This window comes from Mesoplodon densirostris, chromosome 8 (genome assembly GCF_025265405.1).
Source record: "Mesoplodon densirostris isolate mMesDen1 chromosome 8, mMesDen1 primary haplotype, whole genome shotgun sequence".
Classification (NCBI taxonomy): domain Eukaryota; kingdom Metazoa; phylum Chordata; class Mammalia; order Artiodactyla; family Ziphiidae; genus Mesoplodon; species Mesoplodon densirostris.
In genome coordinates this window covers 20,231,729-20,245,271 of record NC_082668.1, presented here as the reverse complement: position 1 = coordinate 20,245,271, position 13,543 = coordinate 20,231,729, and the positions used below count along the sequence as shown (strand labels likewise).

Below are 13,543 nucleotides of genomic sequence, written 5' to 3'. Positions count from 1 at the left end.
GTCCAATGGAGAGCACAGAAGCTCCACAAAGATATTGGGAAGCTCATTAGACTCTGGGGACCCTCCGGCAGAAGGCTCCACAAGGGTCACCATAGACTATCCCAGAGCGTGGCACTGAAAGGGCACCAGTTCCCCAGTGGTGAGTCCAGAGCACACGTCTAGCCCAGCAGTACCAGAGGAGCACCTGGGGGACACCTCCAACAGACTCTTCCAAATTCCTGGGGAGCATTCTACAGCGGGGGTACGCCCTGCATGAACACACAGGGTCTAAAACAGTGCAATCTGGGTTATCGCTGTTGACGTGACTTCGTTTGTGCTCACAGGCTGGGGGTGACCTGGGAAATATGGGTGACATAATTATTTCTTTAAATTAGATGTCACTCGGATGCACTAACGTACATTGGTTTCCTCACTTTGTCAGTTCATTCAGTGCTCAACAAAATGATATCAAGTACCTAGGGTTTGCCAAACACTGTGTGTGTCTGGTTTGGGGAGACGAAAATTTCATTTTATTTATATATATATATATATATATATATATATATATATATATGAATGAATGAATGAAATCCTTGCTTTCAAGAACCTCACATCAAGGAGGAGGAAGCAGCCAAACTGATGATTATAAATCCCCGAAATTGATGCCACTGTAGAGGTAAGCCCGAGGATGCAGATGAGCACAGAGGGGAGGCGGCAATGCATGGAGGTGACGACGGGGCTGAACTGGAAAGGAGAGAGAGCTGGCCAGCCCAAGAGGGCGGGGATGAGGAAAAGGGAAATGAGTGCCGAGGCCCAAGCGGAACCAGAACAGCTCTGAGGGGGAACTGCAGGTTGTTCCCTGTGGCCAGAGTTAAGGATTCAAGAGGGCATGACCTGAAATAAGGCTGGAGAAGCACACAGGGTCAGAGGCAGGGGCGTCAGGTGCCATATCAGGAATTTGACTCTGCCTGAGGGCAACGGGAGTCTTTGAAGGGTTGCAAGAGGGAAAGAGGGTGATCAAATTCACATTTTTTTTTTTTGGCCGCACCACGCGGCTTGTGGGATCTTAGTTCCCCAATCAGGGATCGAACCCAGGCCCACCGCAGTGAAAGCGCTGAGTCTTAACCGCTGGACTACCAGATAATTCCCTCAAATTCACATTTTAGGAAGGTCGTTCTGGTAGAGAGTGGAGGATGGATTGAGGGAGGAAAGACTTGACACAGAGAGCGTTTAGGAGAATAGTGGTCTGGTAATGTTGGTAGTAGAAGTAGCAGCAGCAACGAACAGTGCCAAGCACCATGCTAACTGCTTTATAAATATAGACTCATTTAACCCACATGACAATTCTATGCAGTGGGTGCTCTCATTATCCCCATTTTACAGATGATGAAACTGAGTCCAGTGAGATGAAATAACTTGCCTGAGGTCTACAGTCTATCTCTGACAGTCTAGCTCTGAAATCACAGCCATCCCATGATGAATGCAGTAGTTTAGGCAAGAGAAAATAAAGCGGGACCTAACATCATCAGTGAAGACGGTGAGGAAGAGATAATCAAGAGAGATGTTAAGGAGATGGCCTCCGTGGAGAGGAAGAGCAAGGCAAGCGTGAGGGGCACGCCTGTTTCCAGGTTAAGGAGGAGGGGCACCCGTGTCAGGGAATTCCGTGAGACCGGTTTTCTACATGTTGAGTTTGCAGCATCTGTGGGACCTCAGGGGAGATTCATGAAGTGATTAAATGTAAGAATTTGAGCTTAAAGAGAAGCTTAGAAGAGAAGCTGGGAACTATAGGTGTAGGAGACACTGGCAGATACTGGGTGGGGGCTGAAGCCAAGGAGGCAGGTGGGCTAGTCTAGGGAGAACAGGTAGAGAAGAGGACCGAGGCAGACTCTGAAGAACATCCATATTTGAGGAATGAATTGAGAAAAAAAGTAACAAATAAGACCAAGAGAAGTTCTCTGAGAAATAAGAAAACAATGGGATCAGTGGGCTTAAATGGTTCAGAGATCAAATAAGATAAGGCTTGAACGGTATCCATTTCACCGTAAATACAGTTAAAAAGCATACAGCAGGGCCTCCCTGGTGGCGCAAGTGGTTGAGAGTCCGCCTGCCGATGCAGGGGATACGGGTTCGTGCCCCGGTCTGGGAGGATCCCATATGCCGCGGAGCGGCTGGGCCCGTGAGCCATGGCCGCTGAGCCTGCGCGTCCGGAGCCTGCGCGTCCGGAGCCTGTGCTCCGCGACGGGGGAGGCCACAACAGTGAGAGGCCCGCATACCGCAAAAAAAAAAAAAAAAAAAAAAAAAAAAAAAAAAAAAAAAGCATACAGCAGGCTGGGAGAAGATATTTTACCATGATTGACAAGTATGAGACAGTATGAGTAGACAGGGTAACAGGCCCTTTTATAAACTGATAACAGGAGAATACACTGCAACAGTCTTTTTGAAGCACAATGAGTAGTAGTTATCAACATATCAACATGCACAGTTATGACCCAGCAAAATTATACTTAAGCTACTGAAACACTCGTACAAGTTTCCAAAGACCAATATCCAAAAATGTTCATAGTGAGAACCTAAATATTCATCTATAAGGTAATTGTCAAATAAGTCAGGTTATGTCCTTGCCATGGGCCATTATGTCATCACTGAAAAGAGTAAGATGGATCTATATATACTGATGTGAAATAGGTATATAATACATTGTTAAAGTGCAGAACAATATAACTAGTTAGATACTATTTTATTAAAGAAGGAAAAAAACACGTTTGTATGTGCATGGGGGAAGTCTGGAAAAATATTCACAAGATACAGGTGAACAGAAGGATGGAAGAGTATCACATATTACTTTATATGCTTTTTACCACCTGTTTTCTTTACAATATGCACAGTTTATTTTTATAATATTAAAACAGCTTTATTTAAGAAAAGAGTTTACTGGATTTAGCGACCCTAGGTCACTGGGAACATTGGCAAAAGCTGTTTCCTCAGTACAGTGGGCAGGAAGCTGGTTGCAGTGGGTTGAACAGTGAACAAGAAGTTGGCAACGTGGAAAAGGCAACTGCTCACTGCTTTTTCGAGAAGCTTGCCTGTGAAGCGGAGGGCCCAGGGGGAGTGGTCGCTAAAGGAGTTCTAGAACAGAGGGAGGGAGAGAAAGACATATGCAAGTCCAGGGAAAGAGGTGGTTGAGAAGCAGAGGGTGCACGAGGCAAGACCTTCAAGGACGTGAGAGGCAGCGGGGTCCCACGGCCAGGTGCAGGACCTAAAGAGAAGGAAGAACACTTCTCAGGCTGCTCGTACAAGGAAGGAAGAAAGTGTACACACAGAGTCAGGCTTACGTGTCAGCTGGGGGCTGGGGTTGCCTGCATCTCCCTTGTAAAGAAGGAGGTGTACGTTGAAAACGAGACAGAGGTAGACTAGGTAAACCTCCACCTTCAGACTGACAGGCTCTTGCAGAAGCCTTTAGACAAGAAGGCCTGAAAATTCCCAGCTCTCATTACACGGTTGCCAGGAGGAGGCTTGGCCTTCAGTCAGAGTCTCAGAACAGACCTCGTTGTTCCTCTGTGGGAACACCTCCTCTGGTGGGCCTCCTGGATTTCCCCCTCAGCAGCCCTGGGTCAGAACTTTCCAAGTAAAGGCTGCTTTGCTTTTTTCCTGTGCAACAACTGTGACAGCTGTCAAGCCCTGAGTCACAGAGGAGGCATCAGTGGGCACTCCAATAACACAGCAGCTGTAGCAGCAACAACAGGTAGGTGAGCAGTTCGGTCTTCGGGCTGCTGGGGACTATTTCTGATAGAAGGAATTTGGAAACTTCAGTCTCCTCCTTTGAGTCCCCTGAGAAGTGAGGTGGTAAACTGCAGAAACAAAATAAGTCTGCACCAAGACAGCACGGTACAAATGAAATTTCTACAGTAATGGAAATGTCCTGTATCTGCACTGTCCAATATGGTAGCCACTAGTCACATGTAGCTATTGAGCACTTGAAATGAGAAACTAAATTTTTATTTTATTTTAATCAATTTAAATTTAAGGGACTTCCGTGGTGGTGCAGTGGTTAAGAATCCACCTGCCAATGCAGGGGACACGGGTTTGAGCCCTGGTCCGGGAAGATCCCACATGCTGCGGAGCAACTAAGCCCGTGTGCCACAACTACTGAGCCTGCATGCCACAACTACTGAAGCTTGCGCGCCTAGAGCCTGAGCTCTGCAACAAGAGAAGCCATCACATTGAGAAGCCTGCACACAACAACGAAGAGTAGCCCCCGCTAGCCGTAAATAGAGAAAGCCCGCGCGCAGCCGCGAAGACCCAACGCAGCCAAAAATAAATAAAAAAAATTTTAAGTGCACAGTATAATGCACTTCAAATATAAATATGAAGTGCTTTTACAAACATATTAAATTTAAGTAGCCACATGTGGCTAATCTCATTTTCCAGGGTACCACATTGAGGCACAGAGAGAAATGACCTGCCCAAGCTCACCCTGACCATTAACAGCAGAACCAGGACTGGATGCCGGTTCTGTATTCACCCCACCGTTGGTAGGCCTGCTGTGGGCTCAGTGGAAATGAAATCAATCTAATGAAAATCAAGAAGTAGGATGGTTAGGAAATGTCAAATCTGGGCTGCCCTTTGCACACCCTGTTGTCTGGGACAGAGAGGTACTTAGTGGAGCTCAGCCCCACACTGCAGTGGACACAATAGCAGATTTGAAGTCAGATTAAAAAAAAAAAAAAGTCTCAAAAACTGCTTAAAAGTCAGTTCATCTGCGTCACTCTAGGTAAGTTGCCTAACTCCGGAGTCTTAGTTTCCTCATTCAGAAAGTGCACTCTCCATGGGGTTGTTGTGAGGATTAAATGATACAGATTCTGAAAAGCACTTTCCCTGGAAGCTAGGCCTTAGCAGGCACTCAACATTAGAGCTAATGGGACTAATGCTATTCAGGTTAAAGCAAATTAAGATGTACCTGGCAGTCAGCCCCGAAAGCAGACCCGCTGCTTTCTCTTGCTTGGGGATGTAGTGGGAGAGACCCCATGCTATTAGTTAATTAACTATTTCAGTAATAATAATCACAACGATAAATGCTAACATCGTGCTTTATATGTGTCTTAAGGGCTTTACAGGTAATCCCTCATTTCATCCTCAGCACAACCCAATTAGTTAGATTCTATCATTGGCCTCATTTTACAGATGAGTAAACTGAGACTCAGAAAGGAAAAGTTGCTTGCCCAGAGTTGCTAGGCTAGCAGAGTTCTTAACTGCTGTTCTCATGGCTTCTCTCCGTGTGTCCTGGACCTCTGCCTGGGTTTAGCTTCACCTGTCCAGGAGTCACTGTGTTCTCCAGCGTGGAAAAGAGAAAGGTGACAAAGAACGTTTGCTAAATAGCTGGACTCAAAGGTTCTTTCCTAGGGGTCGGCAGCTTAGATGAGTTTGCCATAGGCTTTGAGCACTGTGTGGGCCCTGGGATGCATGGAGCAACAGGTCAGGGTAAGGAGTAGTGGAGGGGACTGAGGCTTCAGTCACTGGGGTGGGGGCTTAGGAGGGAGCAGTGAATTAGTGTTCACTGCTCTGCCTGGATTTATCCTTTCAATTATTATCAACAGCAAATGTGACAAAATATATTCTTGGTGTCACTCAACACTGTTTTCAAAAATGTATTTGAACTTGGGTGGGATTTTAACTTTTACCAAATGGTTTTCTTTCCAAATTAGATGGTCTTGGTTCCAAAGGTAGTAGCTACTGCAGATCCAATTCCAAGTGGACAAGCTAAGAAAAAATAGCAATGCCCTAAGAGAGGCATGCGGTCAGAGCAGATGGTTGGGGAGGGAGGTGAAAGACCAGGTGAGGTAGAACGGGGCCCCCATTTGGGGGTGGGAGTTCTCAAAGGGGTATGGCATGGAGAAGGAATCTGTGAGGCTTTAAGGATGCCCAGGGTGGATGGGATGGAGACAAGAGGCATTAAGTACAGGGAAGAAAGCCACCAGACGCACCAGAAGCTAGTTCCGTTTCTGTTGCCTTAAAGAGCTGTTCCCCTTTGAGATGGAAAGATGTTTAAGAGCAGTAGCGCTGCTGGGTTGTAAGCATGGGGTGCCCGAGACTGCTGGATTGTGGGGAGAGTCAGACAGGGTGGCTGAAAGAGCCAGGGGCTGCTGAGCTCAGGGCAAAGATAAGAGAAATCCTTGCCGTCCTGGGCCAACTACTTCCTTTGGGTGGGCCTCAGTTTCCTCATCTGTGAAATGGAAAGATTGGCTAGAAAAACCCCACAGGCCCCTTCCCAGTGTGAACTCTGCCAGTTAATAAAATGACTACTAGTTATCAAAGAGTTGACCTGGGAATTAATTATTCAAGCTATCAAAGGCATCCCACACCCTCAGGGGCTCCACCCCAGAATTGAGCAATCTAATCCACCACTCACTTCCTCCACTGTGTTCTCACCACCGCCGCCCTTTGTATCAGGCACATCTGCCTTCCTGGAGGTGTCCCACAGGTGACAAGCCCAGAATCCTGGTAAGTCTTGGAACACCCTTCCAGAATGTCTCTGTTCTCTGTCCCCCTTGTCACCCAGCCTCCATTTATCCCCTCCATTTATCCCCACACTCCTCAGTCTCTCCATTCTTTCTCTAGGCTTCCCTATCCCCAAAGGGAGAGGTTCTGCCCCTCTTGCCTACACCTCTGTCCAACAAGCACCTAGGGCAACTGGCTGCCCACCGCCTTCTCTTGCGGACCCAGCCGGCTCTCCCTGCCTTGGCTAGGATTGGGTCTGAGGAAGAGCCAGATACTACTGAGGCCCTCCTCCCCTATATTAAATGTAAATATGTGTGGATTATATTTCTAGAGAGAAAGGATACTGGAATTGTATACAAATAACCTTGAATTTGTTGTTGTTATTATTGTGTTGCCGTTGTTAAAAAGATTGCCTTAAATGTTTGGGCTTTTGTAAATGTAGCATTTTCATGAAATAAATTAGAATCATCCTTTCCATGAGTTTTTGAGCTATCATGAGTCATTAAGGGGCTGGCAGTTTCATTCACTGAGGGGATCTCCTGCTTGGTTACGGGGAACATGACTGGGTGGTCAGCAGGGGCCAGTCAGTTCAAGGGCATTTGGTTTATGATTCCTGTAAGGGCTGTTTCTCTCGTTCTGGGCCTGAGGAATAGCAAAGAAAGCAATGCACAAAACCTCAAACAATGGGAGTGAACCAGAGCCAGGTTAACTTCATGATATCTCAAGAACTTAGCTTACAGCTATATTTGATACATGAGCTGTGATTTTTTTTTTTTTTTTTTTTTTTGTAGGAAGTAGATCTGTAGACTGAAAATAGCATGTGAAGCCATTCACACCTAGTTGGAATCCGGGCTGTGGCACTAAAGAGGCTCTGTGACCACAGGCTGGTTTCTGAGCCTCGCTGTGACTGTCTATTTATAACTGCCGAACGACCCCATGTACCTGTGAGGCACAAAGCAGATCTCAGATGTGTATCTCCCTTCCCTTAGTTTCTCCCTTTAACTGTCAAAACATCCTCACCAGAGACTGGTAAATTAAAAAACAAACAAACAACAACAAAACATTCCCCTCCCTCACCTTCCAGTGGCTGGAGGTCATTGCCCTGGCCTGGTTTCCATTCCTGAGTTCTCTACCTTCTGTCCTAACTTGCATGGTCTCCCTCTGGACCCTGAAGCTGAGCCTTCACGTCTGGGCGCGGGAGTTCGCCCATACACCTCCAGCCCAGCTCCAGCACAGCCGAGCACTGGATTATCCAGAATGAGGACTTGTCTGTGAAACATGCTTGGCTGTTGCTGCTTCTTCTGAGAGGCAGTTTCTGCGGCTGCCCCAGCTCTGCCTTCTCACGGCCAATGCTTGTAAATGTGGGGTTCTCCTCTCTAAGGGCACAAGCTCTCTGCACCCATCATGCTCTGCAACCACTCTCAAAGGTGGCCTTCTCTTAGGTCATGGGTCCCCTTAAGAACATCTCTGATCGTCTGCTCCCAGAAGTGACCCACCTTGTGACTTCATTAGACATTACCCTGGGCTTCTGAGCAAACTTGCCCTTGACCTTGGGGCTGCAGAGTCAGTGATTTCACGCAGGTTTCGTCAGCAACACTGGCTGAGCCAGCTGTACTATCCACCTCTCTCACTACCGTCCCTGCCTCCTGGCCAGACTGGGCCCCATACTTATCATCATGTCTTTTAGGTTCACAGACTGATCTAATCTGCTCTATCTGTGGTATCCGTGTGCTGAGAAGGCAATTTATCTGGCTCCCATCACTTAGGGGAGAAATACCTTCTCAGGAAGGTGAAGGCTAAGAATTCTATCACTCTGGGGAAAAGGGGCATTGTTTCTCCAGTTTCCTTAACCTCATTTTAGCTTTTTTTTTGTTATGTATGATTGACAGTAACAGTTTCTTCTGCTAAAGAGAAAAGCTTCCTAGGACCTTTGTTGTTGTTGGTGATGATGTTGATATTGTTGTTTTAATATTTGTGTTTCCTTTGTAATCCTATTTACCTTTGATTAATCTTTTTTAATTGAGATATAATTCACATACTATAAAAGTCATCTTATGTGCATACACACACACACACACACACACACACACACACACAATGGAATACTACTCAGCCATAAAAAAGAATGAAAAATGTCATTTGCTATAACATGGATGGACCTAGAAATTATTGTACTAAGTGAAGTAAGTCAGACAAAGACAAATATCACATGATATCACTTATATGTAGAATCTAAAAAAATGATACAAATGAGCTTATTTAAAAAACAGAAAGAGACTCAGACATTGAAAACAAAATTGATGGTTATGAAAGGGGAAATGGAAGGGAAAGGGATGGATTAGGAGTTTGGGACTAACGGATACACACTACTGTGTGTAGAATGGATAAACAACAGGGACCTATTGCATAGCACGGGGAACTATATTCAGTGTCTTGTGATAACCTATAATGGAAAAGACTCTGAAGGAGAATGTAATGCGTATGTGTAACTGAGTCACTTTGCTGTGCACCTGAAACTAACACAACACTGCAAATCAACTATACTTCAATAAAAAATTTTTTAGAAAAAAAAAAAGTCACCAATTTACAGTATACAATTCAGTGGAGTTTTGTATACAGATGGTCCCCAATTTACAATGGTTCAACTTAAAATTTTTCAACTTTATGATGGTGCAAAAGTGATTTTGCTGTACTTTGAATTTTGAATTTTGATCTTTTCCCAGGCTAGCAATGTACAATAGGATACTCTCTCATGATGCTGGGTAGTGGCCATGCAATCATGAGGATAAACAACCGATACACTTACAGCCATTCTTTACCCATACAAGCAACCATTCTATTTTTCACTTTCAGTATAGAATTCAATAAATTACTTGAGGTATTCCACACTTTATTGTAAAATAGATTTTGTGTTAGATGATTTTGCACAACTGTAGGCTAATGTAAGTGTTCTGAGCACATACAAGGTAGGCTAGGCTACTCTATGCTGTTCAGTAGGTTAGGTGTATTAAATGCATTTTCGACTTAGGATATTTTCAACTTATGATAGGTTTACTGGGACGTCACCCCACCGTAAGTTGAGGAGTGTTATACTCAGTAACACTCCCCCACCCCCAGCCCCTGGCAGCCACTAATCTACTTTTTGTCTCTACCAATTTGCCTGTTCTGGACATTTCACATACATGGAATCACACAGTATGAAGCCTTTTGTGTCTGGCTTTTTTCACTTAGAATAATGTTTTCAAGGTTCATCCATGTTGTAGCCTGTATCAGTACTTCATTAATTTTTATGATTGAATAATGTTCCCTTGTATGTGTATACTACAATTTGCTTATCTGTTTATCCGTTGATGGACATTTGGATTACTTCCACTTTTTCGCTGCATGCTGCTAAGAATATTCACATACAAGTTTTTGTGCAGACATATGTTTTCTATTCTCTTGGGTATACTAGGAGTGGAATCACTGGGTCGTATGGTAACTCTATATTTAGCTTTCTTAACAACTGCCAAACTGTTTTCCAAAGCAACTGCACCATTTTACATTCCCACCAGCAATGTATGAGGGGTTCAACTTCTCCACATCCTCATCACCATCGTTATAGTCCTTCTTTTTAAATTATGATCATGCAAGTGAGTGTGAGGTAGTTCCTGAGCCTTTTTACTTTATGTTCTTCACTTTAACACTGGGTTCCATGTTGAGGTGGGCTACAGACTGGCATAGGGTAACAGGATGGCCATATCTTGTTATAAAGAAATGGCATGATGCTGATATATTTTGTGGTTCAAAAGGAAGTTAATTCAGTAGCTGGTCACTTTACTTCCTCTCTGCAAACTGGGATAATATTTCAGGGTGGCTGCAGCTTCCCCCAAAAGAAGGCTCTCTGCTACCCCCATAACAAGGGCAGAGCCCACAGAGGTTAGCCAGGCATGCTGGAGAGTCAGGTTTGGAAGAAGGCACTACTAGCAGGGCAGGAAGGGTCCCCAGCAGGACTGGAAAGCCACCAAAACAAGGATCGTGTGTCTCCACCTGCCTTCTCTGCTTCCTAATGCCCCTCCTCCTTAGGCTGGGAACATACTGCCTTTCTCTGCTCACCCCTACATGGCAGAATCTGCCTGTTCAGAGCTCCCAAGATAATGTTACATTTCCACCCATGTGGAGAATCAGTCAGCCACCTGCTTATGATTTTTAATATATTTTTTTCAAACTACACAAGTATGCCCAGAGCAGGCCCCACGCATCTCAGAAGAAAAATTCTGGGCTGTACTAGTGGAGTCAACTTTCTCTTAGCTCGAGCATCCTGAAACTCCATGCTGCTATCACTCAGATTGTTTTTCCAGAACACTTCTTTTTTTTTGCAGTACGCGGGCCTCTCACTGCTGTGGCCTCTCCCGTTGCGGAGCACAGGCTCCGGACACGCAGGCTCAGCGGCCATGGCTCACGGGCCCAGCCGCTCCGCGGCATGTGGGATCCTCCGGGACCGGGGCACGAACCCACGTCCCCTGCATCAGCAGGCAGACTCTCAACCACTGCGCCACCAGGGAAGCCCCAGAACACTTCTTTTAAAATAACTTTCAGAAAGTTGGACAAAGGGACTCATCTCTTAGGTTTCTAGTCAAGCCTTGATCTTTTCCTAGGGATCTAACACAATTGGATTGCCTGCTTAGTCCCCCAGATTGAGAACTGAATGGTACCTCATGTTTCTGACATTAAAATCAGCCTCAATAGTAAGAGATGCCCACCACTGAGGATCCAAGACATGTTCTGTAGGGATTATCCAAGGGGACGTTTCAACAATGGTTTGGGTGACAGCAATGTTATAGAAAGTGATAAGAACCTCTCTCTGATGTTGAAGGGAACTAGACACTTTTTGTGAAATGTATCACGTTTTACTAAATATGTCTCCAAAACCTTAGTGCTGTGGCCATCCCTTGAAGTGAAAGTTACTTCCATGCAATATACAAGCTAACACAAAGAATCCTATCTAAATGTTGTGAGCAGACAGACTAGAATCTGGGGAGATTTATTGTGCAGTAACCCTCGTCTCTCTTCTCTAGGCCGGAAATTAAGTTTACTTCAAATATGGAAGAATTTAACTGGGAAAACTACAGCGATGGAGATTTTGATAATTACAGTTACAACACTGATCTGCCCTCTATTCTACCGGACTCTGCCCCATGCCGGCCGGAATCTCTGGATATCAACAAGTATGCCGTGGTCGTCATCTATGCCCTGGTCTTCCTGCTGAGCCTCCTGGGAAACTCCCTGGTGATGCTGGTCATCTTATACAGCCGGGTGGGCCGCTCTGTCACCGATGTCTACCTGCTGAACCTGGCCATGGCTGACCTGCTCTTCGCCCTGACCTTGCCTATCTGGGCCACCTCCAAGGCAAAGGGCTGGATCTTTGGCACATTCCTGTGCAAGGTGGTCTCACTCCTGAAGGAAGTCAACTTCTACAGTGGTATTCTACTGCTGGCCTGCATCAGCATAGACCGCTACCTGGCCATTGTCCATGCCACACGCACACTGACCCAGAAGCGGCACTGGGTCAGGTTCATATGTTTAGGCATCTGGGTCCTGTCCTTGATCCTGGCCCTGCCCATCTTCGTCTTCCGAAGGGCCATCCACCCGCCCTATTCCAGCCCAGTCTGCTACGAGGACATGGGTGCCAATACAACGAAATGGCGGATGGTGATGCGGGTCCTGCCCCAGACCTTTGGCTTCCTCCTGCCCCTGCTGGTCATGCTGATCTGCTACGGACTCACCCTGCGCACGCTCTTTGCGGCCCACATGGGGCAGAAGCACCGGGCCATGCGGGTCATCTTTGCTGTCGTGCTCGTCTTCCTGCTCTGCTGGCTGCCCTACAACCTGGTCCTGGTTGCAGACACCCTCATGAGGGTCCGGGTGATCGCGGAGACCTGTGAGCGCCGCAATGACATTGGCCGGGCCCTGGATGCCACCGAGATCCTGGGCTTCCTCCACAGCTGCCTCAATCCTCTCATCTACGTCTTCATTGGCCAGAAGTTTCGCCACGGACTCCTCAGGATCATGGCCACCCATGGCCTGATCAGCAAGGAGTTCTTGGTCAAGGACGGCAGGCCTTCCTTTGTTGGCTCTTCTTCAGGGAACACCTCTACTACCCTCTGAGACCGCGCGCAGCGCTCCTCCCTTCCCTTCAGTATCCGCCCCAAGCCGCATGTCCTCTGGCTGCTCACAGCCCTGTGTCAAGGCAGGCAGCCCCCCATTGTGGTTACAGAAAGTTGCTGAGGCCACATCCTTACTAGGCCCCCAGCTATGGATTCGAAAGCCCTGGCCCCCACCTCTTACCGTAATTACCATGTCAACTGCTAGAGCTCAGTCCATCCTACCACTGAGACCGCAGCACTCTGTCTTCTGGCAGACATTCTTTGAAGATATTCTTTGAAGTGATTACAAAAATTTCCCACCATTGGGAGGCATTAGTGTCAAACACCATTGGTTGCTTCCCCAGCTCTCCCTTTCCTTGCCTGCTAACAAAGTCCACCTCCCTTGAGAGAGGCTGAAAATGACAGATACTCACTTTCTCAGACTTCCTGAAGCCAGCAGTGGCCCTATCATCTGGTTCTGATAAATAAGAATTAAAGGCAAATTGTGTGCTGGTAAATCACTTTCCTGGGGGAAAAAGTCTTGGTTTGTAGCATTTACCACCTTCTGTGGTGTAAATAAATGCTCCCACCATGACCCATTTCAAGGTGGCAGTGTTTAGCAATGAGATCACAAGATCTAGAAAATGTAATAATGTGCTTTCACAAGCACATACAAACTGGCTTCAGTGCAACATTGCTTAAGAAGTCTACAGAGGCCAGGAAACCCCTGGGAAGTATTCCTGATGTGAGAGAGAGAGAGAGAGAGAAAGGGAAACATATCTTTGGTTCTTGCTTTTTAATATGGTTATAGGATATGCTATGTGGTGCCAAGGCAGCCGCTTTGTGAAAATGAGATGAAAAGTATGCCCAACACACTCGAGTTGCTGGAGCCAAAGGATATAAAGAACCTGAGAGGACTTCCCTGGTGGTGCAGTGGTTAAGAA

At 46.3% G+C, this 13,543-nt stretch overlaps 1 protein-coding gene across 1 annotated transcript; it reads left to right on the top strand.

Annotated features, from left to right (window-relative positions):
* Positions 1-11,547: 11,547 nt before the first annotated feature.
* Positions 11,548-12,621, top strand: LOC132495090 (C-X-C chemokine receptor type 2-like). The gene has a single exon (XM_060106686.1). The coding sequence runs from the start codon at positions 11,557-11,559 to the stop codon at positions 12,619-12,621; it is 1,065 nt and encodes a 354-aa protein (XP_059962669.1). The 5' UTR covers positions 11,548-11,556.
* The last annotated feature ends 922 nt before the right edge of the window (positions 12,622-13,543 follow it).